Source organism: Anolis sagrei, chromosome 6, assembly GCF_037176765.1.
Source record: "Anolis sagrei isolate rAnoSag1 chromosome 6, rAnoSag1.mat, whole genome shotgun sequence".
Taxonomy (NCBI): domain Eukaryota; kingdom Metazoa; phylum Chordata; class Lepidosauria; order Squamata; family Dactyloidae; genus Anolis; species Anolis sagrei.
Genome location: NC_090026.1, coordinates 84,828,457 through 84,848,206, shown reverse-complemented (window position 1 = coordinate 84,848,206; position 19,750 = coordinate 84,828,457). Strand labels below are relative to the sequence as shown.

Below are 19,750 nucleotides of genomic sequence, written 5' to 3'. Positions count from 1 at the left end.
ACTTTTTTTCTCCCTCTGAGAATTGGATTTTGAAAAATGTGGCTAGTTGTGGCAACAAGGATTTGTTGTAGTTCAGCCCGTGGTGGTGTCTGATATTACTGTTAATGGGGATTCTGGGCCTGAGAATTTAAGTGCTGAAACTGAGCAGTCTGTGTCAAGGCCACATTCCAAAGGATGCAGTAAAGGCTGAAACTCCAGGTACCAAGAAAAGCGAGTTTCAAGATAATGTAATGAGTTTGTTGATGGGAGACCTAGATTTAGTAGACTTAGAGCTGATCAACAAAGAATATGAAGGTCACAGCGCTTATTAGAAAAGAGACCCACATCTGAATCTCATGTGAAAAGACATGATTTTTTGGGGGTATATTAGAGAGGCTGGGAGTTTTGACCAGAAGTTTGGTCAACATTGATAATGGAGACAACAGCTCTTGTCAAGCCATGCCTGCTCAGAGACTTCTAGTTCCATGCCTTTGTTCATGTTCTTGTTTTCAAGTACCAGGTTTTGCTTTTATATTTCTGTACTGGATTCTATGTTTCTTGGATTTTTCTTAGAATTCTGCAGTTGCAGTTTTACAAGGTTTTAGTGTTTACTGCCAAAGAGTGCTGGTGCCTCACTAAACTACAAATCCCACAATTTCATAGCCAGGGAAGTTAAAGTGCTATCAAACTGCATCGATTCTACAGGAAGTGCTTGATTTTATTCCGCCAGTACTTCACTACCTCCACTAGCTTCTTGTATGTTTCTAGGTGCAATTAAAAGTGCTAATTGTTAATATCAATCAAGACCACATTGCCCAAAGGACCATCTCTCTATATACACACTTGTCCAGAGTGTAGGATCTTCTGAAGAGGCTCTCCTCCCATACAATCCCGAATTTGCTGGGACAGTCCAGATTAAGCCAGTCATTCCAAATTGTCCAGCTGCTTTTAGTTTCCCTTTCCTCCCACTTCCTCTTTGATTGTTGCAGGCTGAGTTCAGATTGCAAAAGTAATATCTCAGCAGAGATAACAGAATATTGCCCTTCCTCACAGGAAAAGGCAAAAGCAAACTGATGCAGCCTCCGCTACCTTGTGTACAGTATTCCTCTTCATTAATAATTTCTGCCACCTTGATCACACTCTGATGTTGCTTGGTCACACATTTGTGAAATATTGGAGGGTATGTCCTCTGAGTAGAACTATCAAATCAAGTATGGCAAGTGGTTCGAGTGGAAGGGGACCTCTAAGAGTGCGTCTCCAATGTGGAATTAATGCAGTTTGATGCCACTGTAACTGACATGGCTAAATGCTATGAAATCATGGGAGTTATAGCTTGTCGAGACAGCAGCACTCTGTCACAGAAAGATCTAAAGCCCTTGCAAAACTACAACTCCTATGATTCCATAGCTTTGAGCCACGACATTTAATGTGGTGTCCAACTGCAATAAGCCTACAATGTAGCGCAACCTGAGTTCTAGAACCTTTTCTAATAGATTATTAATTGTTTGGAAGTTACTGGTGGGGTTTCAGTCCACATTATTCCTATTCCTTTGGTACATGTCAAATCTGCATTTCAATATGCCCAGAATTATTTGTAGTAATTGCATTTATATCTGGGGATATATATATATGAGAGAGAATGACTGGAGTGCATTATTTACCGGATATACATAAAATTATACATATATTGTTGAAATAGCATTTGAGGGCACTTGGGGAAAGATAACTGCCCCAGTCTAGTCCAATATTTCATGCCAAATGTGTTTTGGATCCTTTGGCATAGCATTGCACATTGAATGTGTCTTCCCAATGGTTTGATTTTAATATAATACAATAATATAGGTAGATACAGATATAGATAATATATTATTATTATTATCATATTTATTTTTACCCCTCTTTATTTCTCCCGAAGGGGATACAAAGAGGCTTTTTGTAGCTCTATTCCTTTTGGATTTATTCTGATATTTACTCCATTTTCTGAGGAACTGGAAAGATGGTTAAAGCATCCTCCTGTGACTCCAAACTCATTACAGTGTATGTTATTTAACAGCACTGTTAAATACCAAGGTGCTTGTTTATAAAGCTATTGTCCTCCGAACCCTGCTATATGCCTGCGAAACGTGGACTGTCTACAGACGTCACATGCAACTCTTAGAACGATTCCATCAGCGCTGCCTCTGGAAAATTCTACAAATCTCTTGGGAAGACAAGCGGACAAATGGCAGCATGCTGGAAGAAACAAAAGACCACCAGCACTGAAGCAATGGTCCTCCGCCATCAACTCTGCTGGACCGGATGCCCGACCACCGTCTTCCAAAGCAGTTGCTCTACTCTGAATTCGAGAATGGAAAACAGAATGAAAAGAGATTTAAAGATGGGCACAAAGCCAACCTTAAAAACTCTGGCATAGACACTGAGAACTGGGAAGCCCTGGGCTGTCAGGAGGTCAGCTGTGACCAGCAGTGCTGCAGAATTTGAAGAGGCATGAATCGAGGGAGAAAGCGAAAAACGTGCCAAGAGGAAGGCGCGTCAAGCCAACCCCAACTGGGACCACCTTCCACCTGGAAACCAATGCCCTCGCTGCGGGAGATGAAGCAGATCAAAAACAGGGCTCCATAGTCACCTATGGACCCACCCTGGAGGATTATCCTACTCGGACAACGAGGGATCTCCTAAGTAAGTTAACAGCAAAATACATGCATTTTAGAGAAGCCCAAGGTTCTGACATTTTCTCATTGTTTCACCATCTCTGTGCTTTCTGAGTGGTGTATATGCACTGCCATATTCAGAATAAAAATTCATCAAACTGACATTCTAGATTCCTTTGCATGATGGATTTTTGTGCATTTTGGTTGGCCCATGAACAGATCCCTCTTTTGTGGATTTTATTGTATTTTGCTGCATGGCCATTATAACTATCCCTGCATATATTCTTTAGATGGCTTGACCTCTCACATTAGTGCGGTTGCTTCACAAACAAATCCATCTTCCTATTAATGTTATTAAGCAATGAATGGATTAATGCATTAAGATAGGTGTGCTGTAAGCACAATCTTGCTATTTATACTCTTATTCTTGAAATATCCACGTGTTGTTTATGCTCCTTAAATAGCATGCCTGCTTAATAGGCCATCCAGAGGGAGAGATCTGATTGCATCTGACCATAAGCAGGTAATTGCTTCTATTTACTATAGGATGGCATACAACGGAATGATCCCGCCCGCGCCACAGAAAACAAAAACATCGGCGAGCGTGATCCGTAAGGTTTAACAGCCGCTGAGTCGAGCCTCCGCGCAAAGAGACGGGCGCAAAGACTCCTCCAGCCCTCGCTCCTGTTGTTTGCCGGGCCCGCCCGCCCCTCTCACCTGATGATATTATCCGCATAGGTAAGCAGCAAGCGGGAGGCCTCTAAAAACGTTTCTGTGGGATTCTGGCAGAGCTCGCTCACGGCTCGCGAAGGCAGCGGCGCGGAAGGTCCCAACGCGGCCGCCATCCTTCCGAAGCGGTGCTTGTGCTTGCCTACCAGTAAGGGAGAAAGTTCTATTTCGTTCTGCGCCCGCCCGCACTTAATTCCTGAGAAAGCTGACTCAGGCCAGCCGACTCCAAGCCGGAGCTCCCCCTCCCATTCAGGAACTCAGGGGAGGAGGGCGGGGCAGCGCGTGCGACAGGAGGCCTCCATGTTGGGAGTGGGTGGCGCGCATGCGCAGCAGGAAGACATCCACCTTTGGCCTTTGTACAGGTTGGGGCGCCTCTTATCCGAAATGGTTGGGACCAGGAACGCTTGGGATGCGGGAGTCTTTCGGATTTCGGAATATTTGCATATATATAACAAGATATGAAGATGGGACCTAAATCTAATCATTTATGTTTCATATATTCCTTATGGTTGTAATTTTAGACAAGGCTTGTGTACATTGAGGCATCAGAAGACACAGGTGTCACTGTCTCAGCCACACAATTTTGAATTTTTGGAGCACAGACTCAGGGCCCTTGCAGACAGACACTATATGCCAGGATCTGATCCCAGGTTTCCTGCTTTAAATTGGATTATATCAGTCCCCACTGCAAGATAAGCTGGGATAAACATAATTTTATTTATTTATTTATTTAGAGCTTTTATAACCCGGTCTTCTCGACCTCCGAAGAGGGACTCAGACCTGTTCACAACAAAAGATTCATAGACAATAGTATAAAAACATCACAACCTCATAATACACTAATCCATAAAATACAATAATATAATTACATAAAGCCAGGTCGTCAGAATGAAATCACAGTTCAGCACCATCCGTCAGTGTGGTCAAGAGTTATTGACTCACTCATCAAATGCCATATTCCAAAGCCAAGATTTCACCAGCTTTCTAAAAGTCAGGAGAGAAGGGGCAGATCTAATCTCCAGTGGGAGAGACTTCCAGAGCCAAGGGGCCACCACCGAGAAGGCCCTGTCCCTCATCCCCACCAGAAAACCTGGGTCACATTCTGGGATATAGTGTCTATCTGCAAGGGCCCTGAGTCTGTGCTTCAAAAATTCAAAATTGTGTGGCTGGGTCAGTGACACCTTTGTCTTGTGATGACGCAATGTACACAAACCTTGTCTCAAATTACAGAAAAGCTGCGATCAGATCCTGGGTAATAGTATGAAAGCTGAGTCTGGAAGCTCTAAGCCAGTGGTTCTGAACCTTCCGAATGCCACAACCCCGTAATACAGTTCCTCATGTTGTGGTGATCCCCAACCATAAAATTACTTCCGTTGCTACTTCATAACTGTAATTTTGCTATTGTTATGAATCATAATGTAAATATCTGATATGCAGGATGTATTTTCATTCACTGGACCAAACTGGGCACAAATACCTGATACGCCTAAATTTGAATACTGGAATTTATTTTGTCATTTGGGTGTTGTAGTTACTGAGATTTATAGTTCACCTAAAATCAAAGTATTCTGAACTCCATCAACGATAGAATTGGGCCAAACATGGCACACAGAACCCGCATACTAACAGAAAATACTGTGTTTTCTGGTGGTCTTTGGTGACTCCTCTGACGCCCCCTCGTGACCCCCCCACGGGTCCCGACCCCCAGGTTGAGAAACGCTGCTCTAAGTGTTACACTGTTTCCGCTTCGCTCCTGCGGGAGCACTGTTTGTGCAACGCAGAATGGAACACAAATATTATAGAAGGAATGTAAGAGTTCTTTAATGGTAAAACGCTAGTCCTTTCCTGAACCCTTACCCTAAGCCTAACCCGAATCCTAACCCAAACCCTAAACCTTACCCTAAGCCTAACCCTTACCCTACCCCAACCCTTACTCTAAACCAGTGGTTCTCAATCTGGGGTCCCCAGATGTTTTTGGCCTTCAGCTCCCAGAAATCCTAACAGCTGGTAAACTGGCTGGGATTTCTGGGAGTTGTAGGCCAAAAACATCTAGGGACCCCCAGGTTGAGAACCACTGCTCTAAACCTTATCCTAACCCTCCCCTCCTTTCTATCTTTTCACCAAATGCAACTATGAAGAATATTCTCCCCTTCCCTTATTCACAACCACCATTGCGGAATTTGCATAATGCTCAGAGCTCCCGGACACAGCTATCATACTATCACCAGGGCCTGTCTGGAAGGGCCTTCAGTTAATCAGCATCCATGACAGATACATTTAGTTTCTGTTTGCTTTGTTACTATTCAAAATAGGCCAGACTAATAGTATATCTGATACTATATCATGCCATAAACTGTATTGCCTTGACAATAATATTGGAAAAAAATAATTAAAAGCAAATAATGTAGCACAGTTTTAACAATATGGAGTTCCCCAGCAGCACAATGGGTTAAACCCTTGTGTCGGCAGGACTGAAGACTGACAGGTCGCAGGTTCGAATCTGGGGAGAGTGCGGATGAGTTTCCTCTGTCAGCTCCGACACACCATGTGGGAACATGAGAGAAGCCTCCCACAAGCATGGTAAAACATCAAAACATCTGGGCATCCCCTGGGCAACGTCCTTGCAGACGGCCTATTCTCTCACACCAGAAACAACTTGCCATTTCTCAAGTCACTGCTGACATTAAAAAAATGGTAACCGCATTTTTATTTAAATTATGATTTCTTAAATTTCCTTGCCGGTTGCTGGAGAATTCAGGAAGCTTGAGTTACTGTTAACTGAGGCTAGATCGGCACTGCCATATAATTAATAATAATAATTACTTTATTTGTATTCTGCCCTATCTCTCCGAGGGGACTCAAGGCAGATTCCAACAACGAGAAGGCAAACATTCAATGCCTGAAACAACAATAAATGCAAATATATAAAATACAAAAACAATACTAAACCACCCAAAACCCAAAATAAACCAACATACACCACAACAATGGAGCCCCTGGTGGCACAGCAGGTTAAACCTCTGAGATGCTGAACTTGCTGACCGAAAGGTTGGCGGTTCAAATCCGGGAAGCATGGTGAGCTTCTGCTGTTAGTCCCATCTTCTGCCAACCCAGCAGTTTGAAAACATGCTAATGTGGGTAGATCAATAGGTACGACCCCAGCAGGAAGGTAACGGGACTCCATACAGTCATGTTGGCCCCATGATCTTGGAGGCGTCAACGGACAACACCGGCTCTTCGGCTTAGAAATGGAGATGAGCAACCCCCCCCCCCCCAAAGTCGGACACGACTAGACTTAATGTCAAGGGGAAACCTTTACCTTTACTATAGCGAAATGAACCGACATACATCCAATTAAACCCACATGTAAACCCAAATTATAACAACCTAAAATTAAATTTAAATTATGTTCAGCATAAAAATATGAACCTTAATTTATATTTTAAAAACCAAGTTTCAATTGCAATTACATTAAAATTAAATATATTGCTGTGCTGTAACAGAGCCAACAAGCCAAAGTGCAAAAACAAATTCCAGCCATCAGTATGTTAGGTGTCTATGGTCATCTAGGCCTCCTCATCTCCATATGCTAAAGAGCAAAGGTGAGTTTTTAATTATGTTTTGAAGGAATGCAGTGAGGGGGCAATTTTTATCTCTTTAGGGAGGGCATTCCAGAGGTGGGGCGCAATCACGGAGAAGGCTCTCTCTCTCATTCCTATCAGTCGTACTTGGGGTGGGGGTGGAACCAAGATTAGGGTTTCCTCTGCTGACCGCAATGTCCGAGTTGGTTTATAAGTCCATGATGACCAAACCACATGATTCCAAACATCATTTTCATATGGTAGTAATGATAGCTCTGACTAACACACGCACACATTAGAAAGGTAAATTAGAAGAGTTGTAGCTCTATTGATACAGTGGAGCCATTTCCACCCATTTTACATGAATGACATCTTTTTACTATGCTGTTGTATATAATGGATCTTAGAGCATCCACAAATTTTGGTATCCATGGAGGGTTTTGGAACCAAACCCCAGCTACACATGTCAACTGAAATTACAAGAAATTGTTTTGTGGTTATATCTAAGTATAGACATATTTTTATTAAAAACACAGCATGTGTACACAGTTATTTTGGTGACATCCCCTCTGATGGTGTCACCCAGTATGGCTCGCACCACCTAATAATTTTGTTACAGAATTGTATACGATTTCCGAACAGACATTTTTTTCCTCCCCTCTGAAATTACCATTACATTTTCTGCACAGTTAGATAACACAGATTGAGGTCATTTTAAAAGTCTTTCTTGTCAGAACTCTTACTCAGCTAAAATAAGCAATAACTATAAAGGCTGCATTCCTGTGCACATTTGACGTTCAGCTGTTTGTCTCAATGCAGTACCTTTAGCCACTGAAAATAATGACTGAGGTTGATGGGAGCAGCAATACACAACGTGTAGGAAACAATTTTGAGAGAAAAGTTGTCAAGGAATAAATCCCTCTGAATTCCAGAAGTTAATTCCAAACAAATATTTATGTAACCTGGTTGTATAGCCCATTGAAAGCCTTTTCACTTTTACTGGAACTGGCAGCATAATTTTGTGCAAATTTGATCAGTAAGTCTTGTATTTAATATCAGCTGTCAGAATTTAAGACACAACTGAAGACCCTTCTCTTTGGGCAGGCCTACCCGGTCAATTTGAAGTTGTGAATTTTGATCTGCAATTAATTAGTGGACTTTGACTTGTATTTTAATTCTGTGTGTCTTGTTGTATGTCTTTTGATAGTGTTTTATCTCTTGTTTTAATGATGTTGTATCCTGCCTCAAGCTGCAGGGAGAGGCAGGTAATACATTCAGCATTATTATCACCATCATCATCATAATTAATAATATGGCTTATTCATTAGTGAATGGCTTCAGAATTGCAGACTAAGGACTTGTCTGTAATAGTCAAACAGACTCATCTCAGATAGAATACCGCCTGCCTTCTGATGCACAGCTATGTCTGGTGAATATCCCATGTTTGGGGGTTTAAAACAGCTTTGCTCCACTTCACTGGAAGCTCTGAAGTGGCTTTAGAGCAATCTGGACAGTGGGATCAGGCCTATTCGCCCCGATCTGCTGTCCACATGGGACAGCAGCATCCTGTCTTTATACCCATCAGTTGCCACCATTCCTACCTAGCCACTGTTGCCACCATTCCTACCTGGCCACTGACTTATGCAATCCCATCATGGCCAAAGTTTGTTAATGAGAAAGAAAACACACTAAGAGAGGCTGTAGTGGTTTGCTTTTGGCAGAGTCTACAGAGAAGGGCAGTATTATTCCTCACTTTTCCCCCATCTGCATTAATTAAATAAGAACCGCTTTTGCACTTTGAACTCCGTCTATAGCAACTGAATACAAAGGGAGAAAGTGGAAGGAGGATTAGAAAATGGGGCATTTTACTTTAAAATATTGAATAAAATTACCCTCATGCTCTGTGTGTAAGATATATGTGAGATTTATATGAATTTCTTGTTCAGATTCGTCTCCCATCTCCAAGATATCGCATTATATATTTATATTTATTTATTTACTGTATTTGTATACCTCCTTTCGCAGCCTGTCGGCTACTCATGTATATATGTATTATATATGCAAATACAGGTATTCCAAAATCCAAAGCACTTCTGGTCTTAAGCATTTTGGTTAAGCGATACTAAACCTGTAGAGATTAGTTTACTGGATTGGGCTCAAAATGTTTCCAACTCTGCTCTCATTGCTAGACGATATTCCATGTGATACAGTTAGAACACAAAGTATTTTGGTATGTTTGTTACATAGTATCAAATAGATAAATATATTTGCTCTCTGCTCTCCTCCTCCCAAATGAATGCGATGTCATTTATTTGATTTCTCTGCCTCTCTTATTCTCTCAGATCCCCTGGTATGTTTTTCCACAGCATTTTTTTTAAATAGGTGAAATACGCTAGACTCTAAATAAACACACACCTACATCTGAACTGGTCTTTTCATTTCTTTTTCTCAGAGACCAGGATTGAGTAATTGCTGTTAAAGGTAAGGGCACCTTGAGAAGAAGTTTATAGTATTGCACAGGAATCTGTTGAAAGGAAAACCACAATCCTTCAAGGCATGTTCAGGTAGCTCTAAAGTGATTCTGTCCCCTTGGCAATAGAAAAGGAAAGGAAGATTAGAAAGTTCATGGGCAAATCAAATCAAATAATCCAAGCTCCAGGCTAATCTACACTAAACAATTTAGTCCAATTGAATTGCTGGTTAAAATGTAATTTCTCCTTGACACAACTTTAATTAACAGATATTGTGCCTGAAGATTTTACCTATAACAGTTTGGAGTGGGGAGGTTGATCTACCTAGGGTATAACATTATTTGAAGAGTGTAAAAGGATATTTAACACCATTACTTTTTGATTGTGAGTTATATTTATTGTTTACTTCTAAACATTATTTTAGAGCAGGGCTTCTTAAACTTTTTTCCACTTGCTACCCCATTCAGCCCAAGAAATGTTTACATCTCCCCCAGTAGATAAAAACCAAATATTTACTGATAATAAATCAGCATTTGTAAGAACTTGCTTAACTGGCTGATTTTCCTTTTTGTGGAGTACAGCTGAAGCATTTTTCTAACCACTACTTTTATTTATTTAGTGTCAAAAGCATTGCATAAATAAATAAGTTTTAAGCAGATAAAATAAAAGGATCACAGGAAGCTAAATAGTTTTTGACCAAAAATGAGCAATAGTGACCGCATTGTCTGTAACTTTAAATAGTTCTTCTTCTGTGCATGAGGCAGGGCAAGCATACAGATGCTGAATTGTTTGTTCTGCTCCACGGTTGAACAAGGTGAAGGATTCTTCTATGTAGTGCCATTTTGCCAGGCAGTCTTTTGATCTGCCCACTCCACTTTTGAGTTTGTTCAAGGACTTCCAAGTTGCCCATTCTTCGTTTGCCCCTGGAGGAAAATCAAGGGGTTTCCTCCACTGTAGCCACCACTGTAAAAACTGCATTTTGTTGCTAACAGATTAGTGTAAATGGGTGGCGTTCAGAAACCTTCACTGTTGCTAAATTTTTCAAAACCCCAACCTTGAGCTAAAGGGATCCCATTTGGGGTCAGGACTCACAGTTTAAGAAGCAGTGTTTTAGAGGGACATGTAGGACTGTATTTTTCAGCATGAAGTATGTTTTTTGTAAAAGATACCAAAAAGAAAAGCTACAGAAATCTACAGTATTTATAAATCTATAGCAAGTAATATGATACCTTTCCAAATCTTGGCATTCATCGTGTTCTGCTAACTATTTATTTAAATGCTCCGCTTTGATTTATTTTACATTGCAATTGCATTATTTGGAGAAGGCAAAATATACTTACAGTAAACTATAAAATGCAATGAACTATAAGAAGGAAAAGATCAGTTCAACCCTTTTACAAATTCTATCGACACCTTATACTTTAATCCAATTTTCCCTTTTTCCTTACTTGAATTATAGACCAACAGAATCCATTGGTATTCTATTCCAGGTTTTTTTTTCCAGAACAACAGGTATTCTGGTCCAAAGAAGCAACTTTCAAATAACCCGGTTAGTTAGTATAAAGTAAAGCATAACATTGGACGGGCCTTTTATGCAACTGAAACTGGATGCTTATGTGCATTTTAATTCACATATATTGACATACCCCTGAGGCAGATGTGGCTCATGGGCCCAGTTTGGGGGTATGTAAATATTTGATTAATTTGCCACTGTGGACACTAGATTATAAAAAGGTACTCTATTTGTAGTATCAAATTTCAACCAGAAATTATTTAATTGGAATACAAATATAAATTAGAAATTAATTGTAATCAAACTTATGTATCATTTGTTTTTCTCAGCAGTAGATTCCATTTCAGTCATAATAATTGAATTGATTTTATGTTGCTAATATGACATCTTTTTCTTTGCCCAAAATGATGGAAGAACAATAACACAGCCACTAGGGCTTTATAAACAGGCCCATAGATGAAAGCTTGTAAATATATAAATACATTGTTGGGTTTATTTTTGTCCTCTAGGATTGCTGCAGCCATGCATCTCCATTGTGCAAAAGACTTATTAAAAACTGCATTCTTCAGCCTTCATGGTATTCAAACACATCGGCCTTTAAGAATAATGAAAAGGTATTTGAGTAGTGGCACAGTACTTCGTGACAGGAGGAGAGTGGTTGTCACAGGTATAGGATTAGTGTCTCCACTTGGTGTGGGAACCCAGTTGGTATGGAACAATCTACTCCAGGGAAATTGTGGGATTATTGCTCTTGAAGAGGAGGAATATTCCAGTGTTCCATGTAAAGTGGCTGCTTGTGTCCCAAAGGGAGCCGGTGAAGGTGAATTCCATGAAGAAAGCTATGTGTTGAAGTCAGAAAGCAAAGGTATGTCTTCTGCCACTGTCATGGCCATAGGTGCTGCTGATCTGGCATTGAAAGACTCCGGCTGGCATCCACAGTCAGACCTGGATTGTTTACATGCTGGTGTGGCAATAGGGATGGGAATGGTTCCACTGGAGGAGATTTCTAATACAGCCATGACGTTCAAAACGAAAGGTTACAACAAAGTCAGCCCATTCTTTGTGCCAAAGATCTTGGTCAACATGGCAGCAGGCCATATTAGTATCAAGCACCAACTGAAAGGACCCAACCATGCTGTATCGACTGCTTGTACTACAGGAGCACATGCTGTGGGAGATGCCTTTCGATTTGTAGCCTATGGCGATGCTGAGGTCATGTTGGCTGGAGGAACAGAGGCTTGCATTAGCCCATTGTCTCTCGCTGGATTTGCTAGAGCTAGAGCCCTGAGCACTAGTTTCAACTCAAGCCCCAAACTGGCTTGTCGGCCATTCCATTCCCTGAGAGAAGGCTTTGTCATGGGAGAAGGTGCCGCGGTTTTGGTTCTGGAAGAATATCAGCATGCCTTACAGAGAGGAGCTAAAATATATGCCGAGATTTTAGGCTACGGACTCTCAGGAGATGCTTGCCACATAACAGCTCCTAATCCAGATGGAGATGGTGCCTTCAGGTAAAAACCTTCAATGTGTAAATAATTATGAGCTATTTTCTATGCATTTTAATTCAATCTTTGTTTTTAATATTTTAGTCCTCACCCAAGTTTAAAAGCTATCGTGCAGTACAGAGCTCCTGATGAAATTATGTTTGGGGTAGTTTAAGATCTCTGTCCAATGGAAATTGCCACTTGCTTTCTGATGGGGAAAATGTGACTTCTCCATCTAATCTTCCAGAAAAGGTTATTATGAGGATAAATGAGTTCCAAATTTGAAAACAGACTGTATCTATGAAGTCTCAAAATTATAAATAAAATTATAGGAAAATGTTAAACGAATCTCCCTTATACTCTTTTAGTACAAAAGTAGTTTACCTACCTGGAATTGGACAGTGTTTACCTTTAGTTATTAGATATGCTTGTTGAGCTTCAAAAAGCGCTTGTTGAAATACTTCCTTTCAGTTTAAGTACTGTAAGTAACACAGCAGAACATTCAAGATAATTAATGTCTTCAGCTCATTAGGACTGAATTTTCCACTCCAGTGTTAGCTTGGCAATAGATTCTTTGGAATATTTCAATTAATGTGACTATCATGCAAAGCAAATGCATTTATTCCTGTTTTAAAGATGTAACCTTTCTTTTTACTTTGTATCTTGTGAAACTGTGTGTAGCGCATTCATAATAGTATTTTGCCTTTAATGTTTATCCATTTTCATCCCAGTATACAAATCTAAGTAAGTCCTGTGATAGAAGAGAAGATTACTTCCTTTCTTTTTCTCACTTAGATGTATGTCTGCAGCAATCAAAGATGCTGGAATATGCCCAGAAGATGTAACATACATCAATGCTCATGCCACCTCCACTCCACTAGGAGATGCTGCAGAGAATCAAGCTATTAAAAGACTCTTCAAAGAACATGCCTATTCTCTTGCTGTCTCCTCAACAAAGGGAGCAACAGGTCATCTTTTGGGTGCTGCAGGAGCTATCGAAGCAGCTTTTACTGTTTTAGCTTGTTACCATGGGATTTTGCCACCTACTCTAAATCTGGATCAAACCGAGCCACCATTTGACCTCAATTATGTTCCCCTCGTACCCCAAGAATGGAGAAATGAAAAATGCCGTATTGGTCTCAGTAATTCTTTTGGATTTGGAGGAACAAATGCAACATTATGTTTTGCTAATATTTAGCTTCATCTATCAGTATATGCAGCTGTTCCAAAAACATTTCTCATACTAATGGCTTGTATTTATGTATGTATATGATAAACCTCCATGTTGATGTTGCCCCTCATTTATTGATGTTCTTGGTTCTGATTTGTGTAATATGTTGTTCTTAAAGCGGTTTGAATTCAGAGTACTTCCAAAATACTAAATTATGTGATGTTTAATCTTCTTTATTCTACTGATCAATGTTTTAGTTGACAGACATATCTGCCAAATTCAATTATGGAACCGTATCTACAGAAAGGGTCTATAACGACATGACTTTGTTGGTACATTGGCCAAGTGCCCAGTCTACATTAGCAAGTATACTCTTCAACTAATTTGAATACTTGTTGACTTATTGTCCTTCTCCTGGAACTTGTATAGCAATAATTCCATCATAAGTGGGCATAGTAGCCAAGCATGAGAAAAAAAAATAATCAAAGGCTAAGTTAAATTTTAGGAAAATGAAGAGCTGGTGTAAGGAGTGCCAATAGTGTGTTGTGAATTGAATGCTTGATTAGGAGACTAGAGTTTGAATTCATTCTTAGTCATTATTTATTATTTATTTATTAGATGCACTTATTGACCGCCATTCTCAGCCCTTACGGGCGACTCATGGCGGTGTACAGTACACATAAAAAGACAGTTACAGAGGCCAGTATCAACAACATATGACTATACAACAAATACAAACTACATAAAAATCCGCTTCGTCTCTTAGTAGAATCATAGCCAGTCTCATTTTCCTTATACCATTCCAGTTCTCATTACCGTAATGTTGTTGCTTAGCACTTAATTAAATGCCCTCTCGAACAGCCAGGTCTTAAGGCTTGGTCTTAAGCCAGGTCTTAAGTCATGGAATCCTACTGAGTGTTCCTTGGCAAATCACACTCTCAGCCTCAGAGAAAGGCAAGGCTAAACCCCCTTTGAACAAATTCTGCCAAGAAAGCCCTATGATAGATTTAGTTTAGGGTCGCCACAACTCAGAAATGACTTCAAGGCTCGCTACAGGAACATCACAGCATATTGTTAATCTTTGCTTAAGTACTCAGTATTGAAGAGCTGGATCCTTTTACATTTGTATAATAATAATAATAATAATAATAATAATAATAATAATAATAGAATAGTATGAAATGGTGTAAAGTATGGGTTGTTGTGGGTTTTTTGGGCTATATGGCCATGTTCTAGAAGCATTCTCTCCTGATGTTTCACCTGCATCTATGGCAGGCCTGCTATAGATGCAGGTGAAACGTCAGGAGGGAATGCTTCTAGAACATGGCCATATAGCCCAAAAACCTACAACAACCCAGTGATTCCAGCCATGAAAGTCTTCGACAATACGGTATAAGGTATTTTCTCTTCTAAAGTGACCTAGTTAAGATGGCCCATCACCATTTTCCTCTCCCATTTAGATGTGGCATATAGTGTTGATTTGCATAAGGAAGAATGAATGGTGCTATCCATTTGTGGTCTTCTTTTGCTCCTCAAGGCTAATCTAGCCTTTCCTGTTTCTTGTGTTCCTGCTGAATTATTGTATTTTCCATCCCAAGCCAAGGGGCAGAAGATGTTGCTGTTATTAAAAGTCCAAGATCATATGTGAGCAGTTGTGGGCCTCCAGGCATTGGAGAGCATCTTCCATGATCCTTTACTGCTGACTGTTTTCTGGGGCTAATATAGTCCATTAACAGCTGGTGAGTCACAACTGCCTGATAAAGTGAGAAGGAGGATTGTTATAAACAAGTAATGGCCCTTAAACTATTGAAAGCAGAACTTTAAAATGCTTCTGTTTCTAAAGTATTAAAATTTAGACCACAATATGCATATTCCACAAATAATTCCATATTACAAACAGTATTAATTTTGACAGTGGGAAAAGAAATACAGATGCTGGAAAATTTATTTTCAAAATGCCATGGTAAGAGAATGACTCAAAGAAATGGAAAAATAATTTATTTCAACTGTTTTGAGTTAGTGTGTCTAATTATGCAAATTATCCTTACCTAAAAGTAATGTTGTTCAGAACATCAAAGAAATACATGGTGGTCATATGCTTTTCCTGCCAAACTCAGCTTTTTGCTAAAAGCAGCAATGTATGGTACATTGCAGATTGTTACCTACTCACCATTACTGATAGTTTAACCATCTTCCTCTTTCTTTCTTTGTAATTCAAGTGTGGGTTGAAGTTCAGTTAAATCATTTGCTTCCAAATAATTTGTATTTATGATTAGACAAGAGGCAGGACTTGTATGATACTACAGAAAATAAAATAAAACAAAATGCCATTTTTTAAAATTAAAAAATGGACAAAGTGTGATTTTGCCTACATCAATGTACTAGAACTCTCATTAGCATGAGTTAGTGCATAGCTAATGGTATGGGGAATTGCAGTCCAGCAACACCCAGAGTCCAACAAGTTGCTTTGAATTTAATACACAAAAATGTGAAGAGTATATTCTTGTAAGTGTCCAAATATGTACTTCTTGTGCACCAAAGTGAGTGAAAGTAGTTTCTGCGCATTAAATAGTTTTAATCAGTAGGGAGTCCTGGACTTTGCATTGTCTGGGTGCTGTCACAATTTGCTTATTGTCTGTCATTGTTTGAAAGATACAGTAAAAGTTTTGTCAAGTTGCCTGACCTGTGTGAGAGAGAGTTCCCCTCTGGACATTTTTGATCTACCTTGAAATATCTATCAAAGACATCATTACTGTGTCACTGTTAAGGTTTGTAAATTTGCTTAGGCAAACTATGATGGAGCATTGTGTAACTTAATATCTTCTCCTGTGGTGTCTTTTCAGACATAGGATAGGATTCTGTTTGGGTATTATACACATAAAAATAATGGTGTGTGCGGTTGTACTTTTTCAGAGGCAAAGAAGGTATGGTTCCTGGTGCCCTTAAGGCTAGCATACCCTGAGCTTTCTCTCTTTAACCTTTGACTTGGTAAATGGAGAGCTATATAACTGCTAAATATTGGTTGCTCTCAAGGCCCTACTGTCTGCTATACAAATGTGGGATCCAATGTAATCATGTTGTATATTTACTGTCCTTAGTGCTGTGATTGGAGACAGCAAAGCCTAGAGAAGACAATTATGCTGGGGAAAGTGGAAGGCAAAAGGAAGAGGGGCCGACCAAGGGCAAGATGGATGGATGGCATCCTTGAAGTGACTGGACTGACCTTGAAGGAGCTGGAGGTGGTGACGGCCAACAGGGAGCTCTGGCATGGGCTGGTCCATCAGGTCACGAAGAGTCGGAGACGACTGAACGAATGAACAACAACAAGTGCTGTGATTGGAAGTGCATGTGTGCAGCGGCCAGCAATCCTGATTAAGGGGTATAGACATCAAGGGCTAAAGAAGCATCACTATTTTTTGTAAAAATTCTGTTGAAAATAGGAAAACTGTCAAAGGGAGCTAAGTTGACAGAACACTAAGCTAAGTTAACTTTTAGTAGAAGAGAGAGAATGAAGGGTGAGAAGTGGAAAGACACCTCAGAGTATCAGTTTTACATCTCAGAGAGATTAGGTTAGGTGGATAAGAGATGATACTGTAAATTACTATAACCTGCTTAAGCCTATCGCTGTTGCTCTCATAGAATCATAGAATCAAAGAGTTGGAAGAGACCTCATGGGCCATCCAGTCCAACCCCCTACCAAGAAGCAGGAATATTGCATTCAAATCACCCCTGACAAATGGCCATCCAGCCTCTGTTTAAAAGCATCCAAAGAAGGAGCTTCCACCACACTCCGGGGCAGAGAGTTCCACTGCTGAACGGCTCTCACAGTCAGGAAGTTCTTCCTAATGTTCAGATGGAATCTCCTCTCTTGTAGTTTGAAGCCATTGTTCCGCGTCCTAGTCTCCAAGGAAGCAGAAAACAAGCTTGCTCCCTCCTCCCTGTGGCTTCCTCTCACATATTTATACATGGCTATCATATCTCCTCTCAGCCTTCTCTTCTTCAGGCTAAACATGCCCAGTTCCCTAAGCCGCTCCTCATAGGGCTTGTTCTCCAGATCCTTGATCATTTTAGTCGCCCTCCTCTGGACACATTCCAGCTTGTCAATATCTCTCTTGAATTGTGGTGCCCAGAATTGGACACAATATTCCAGATGTGGTCTAACCAAAGCAGAATAGAGGGGAAGACAGCTTCCATTTTAAAATGCTAAGCATTTTTGCAATTTCAACATGATGAGCATTGGGTTTCATAAAATAAATTAGAAAGAGAGGGGGAGAAAAAATAAATGTGGCAGTGCTACTACTACTACTACCAATAATAATAATAATAATAATAATAATAATAATAATAATACCATCTGCCTGTGACAAAGAACTGGTGGGCTCACAAGCCTGAAAAAGTTACAGAAAATGAACCCGTTAAACTACTCTGGGACTTCCGAATTCAGACTGACAAGAGTTTTGGAGCACAATACTCCTGATCTTACGATCACGTTAAAAAATCAAGTATGGATCGTCGATGTTACAATCCCAGGCGGCAGCAGGATTGAAGAGAAACAACTGGAAAAGCTGACACGATACAAGGATGTAAAGCATCTACTACTGACTATTAAGCAAAAAATTGATGCTACGTATAATAATAATAATAATAGTAATAGTAGTAGTAGTAGTAATAATAATAATAATAATAATAATATACGAAAGCTGACTGGCACAACCTGGGGATCACAACCAGACACAGTGAATACATCTGCCTTTGCACTTTGCTACTCTGCTGCTGAATATGCATGCCAAGTGTGAAATATATCTCACCCTAAAACAGTGGATGTGGGTGTTTATGAGCCATTTCACATTATCACAGAATGTCTATGCCCCACACTACTGGAGAAATTATACTGTTTAGCCAGTATTGCACCACCTGACATCCATCAGGAAGTAGCAGCCAATAATGAAAGGACCAAGGTAGTGACATCTCCGGCCCATCCTCTATTTGGATATCAGCCAGTATGCCAACGCATTAAATCAAGAAACAGCCTCCTAATATCTACAGAGATACTCTCAGGAACACCTTAGCAAGCGATAGTCCAAAAGTGGCAGGCTAAAACTCAAAACCTCAATCAGTGGCTGATACCGGATGAGAGACTCCCCCCAAGCACACAGAAGACTGGGTGACTTGGAAGGTGCTGAACAAACTGCTCTCTGGGACCACCAGATGCAGAGCCAATCTTAAGAAATGGGGCTACAAATTGGAATCCATGACATGCAAGTGTGGAGAAGAGTAAACCACAGACTACTTACTACAATGCAGCCTGAACCCTGCCACATGCACAATGGAGGACCTTCTTATAGCAGCACTAGAGGCACTCTTAAGTGGTCAGGTTCTGGTCAAAGAACATTTAGTATAATGCCAAGTTTTTAACTTTGTGTTTTTAAATACATTTTAACTGTACCCTCAATTTGCTTCTAACACCATAAATAAATAAATGGCATCTACTTAGCACAAGTTCTTGTGGATACAAACCCTCTTCATTGGAAGCCTCGGAACTAAAGTATATTTACATGTTACCATATTTCTGGATCTATCCCACTTCCACAATCGTATAAATACAGCCAGTCATTCTTATCTATGGAATCAACCACCCATGGCTTGAAAATATCTTTAAAAATCCCCAAACAAACCTTGATTTTGTCATTTATACAAGGGATGCCTTTTTACTATGCTATTGTATATAATGAAATCTGAGCATGTATGGATGATGGTGTCCATGGGTGAACTTGAAACCAAACAACAGTGGATAGTAAGGGCCCGCAATATGCTTTGTATCGGAGACCTTCCAAATGCATCTAAAAATGGGGGGTTTACGGTTTATATCCATAAAACTCAAGCTAAAATAATAACCAGTTAGTCTTATAAGTGCTTCTCATATCTCCTGCCCACTTTTATGCTGCAATATGTACTTATTTAAAACTACCACTGTAGGCTTCATTTATATGGAACAGTGCTTATTTGACTTATGCACTGACCAGATTAAGAAAGACCAAGAAGTATCTGAAATATGATTGACAATTCATAAGCTTGCATCTTCTTAAAATTTCTTAAATGTGGAGTGTACTTATCTCAACACTTAGGGCTTTCCCCCAAAATACAAAATTTACTTTTTATTATAAATTATATCTA

General features: G+C 40.0%; 2 protein-coding genes across 6 annotated transcripts in view; one reads left to right on the top strand and one right to left on the bottom strand.

Annotated features, from left to right (window-relative positions):
- NGLY1 (N-glycanase 1) overlaps window positions 1-3,475 on the bottom strand; it is a 29,211-nt gene extending 25,736 nt beyond the window's left edge. The window contains exon 1 of the mRNA XM_060781902.2: window positions 3,348-3,475. Within this exon, the coding sequence (XP_060637885.2) occupies window positions 3,348-3,475 (128 nt within the window). The remainder of the gene's footprint in view (window positions 1-3,347) is intronic.
- On the top strand, window positions 3,183-13,706 carry OXSM (3-oxoacyl-ACP synthase, mitochondrial). Of its 5 annotated transcripts, none has more exons than XM_060781912.2 (4): window positions 3,183-3,368; window positions 9,393-9,421; window positions 11,434-12,432; window positions 13,201-13,706. In XM_060781912.2, exons 3-4 carry the CDS (start codon window positions 11,447-11,449, stop codon window positions 13,601-13,603), a joined length of 1,389 nt encoding a protein of 462 aa, XP_060637895.2. In that variant the 5' UTR covers window positions 3,183-3,368; window positions 9,393-9,421; window positions 11,434-11,446; the 3' UTR covers window positions 13,604-13,706. The 5 variants fall into 5 exon arrangements, with proteins under 5 accessions (XP_060637895.2, XP_060637894.2, XP_060637896.2 ...); XM_060781913.2 differs by lacking the exon at window positions 3,183-3,368 and adding an exon at window positions 3,437-3,507; XM_060781911.2 differs by lacking the exon at window positions 9,393-9,421.
- The last annotated feature ends 6,044 nt before the right edge of the window (window positions 13,707-19,750 follow it).

Excerpts from the sequence above, each read along its gene's own strand:
- OXSM (XM_060781911.2), top strand. The coding sequence starts at position 11,447 with ATGCATCTCCATTGTGCAAAAGACTTATTAAAAACTGCATTCTTCAGC. Across the intron at positions 12,433-13,200 it reads GATGGAGATGGTGCCTTCAG|ATGTATGTCTGCAGCAATCA; the intron begins GTAAAAACCTTC and ends TTTCTCACTTAG.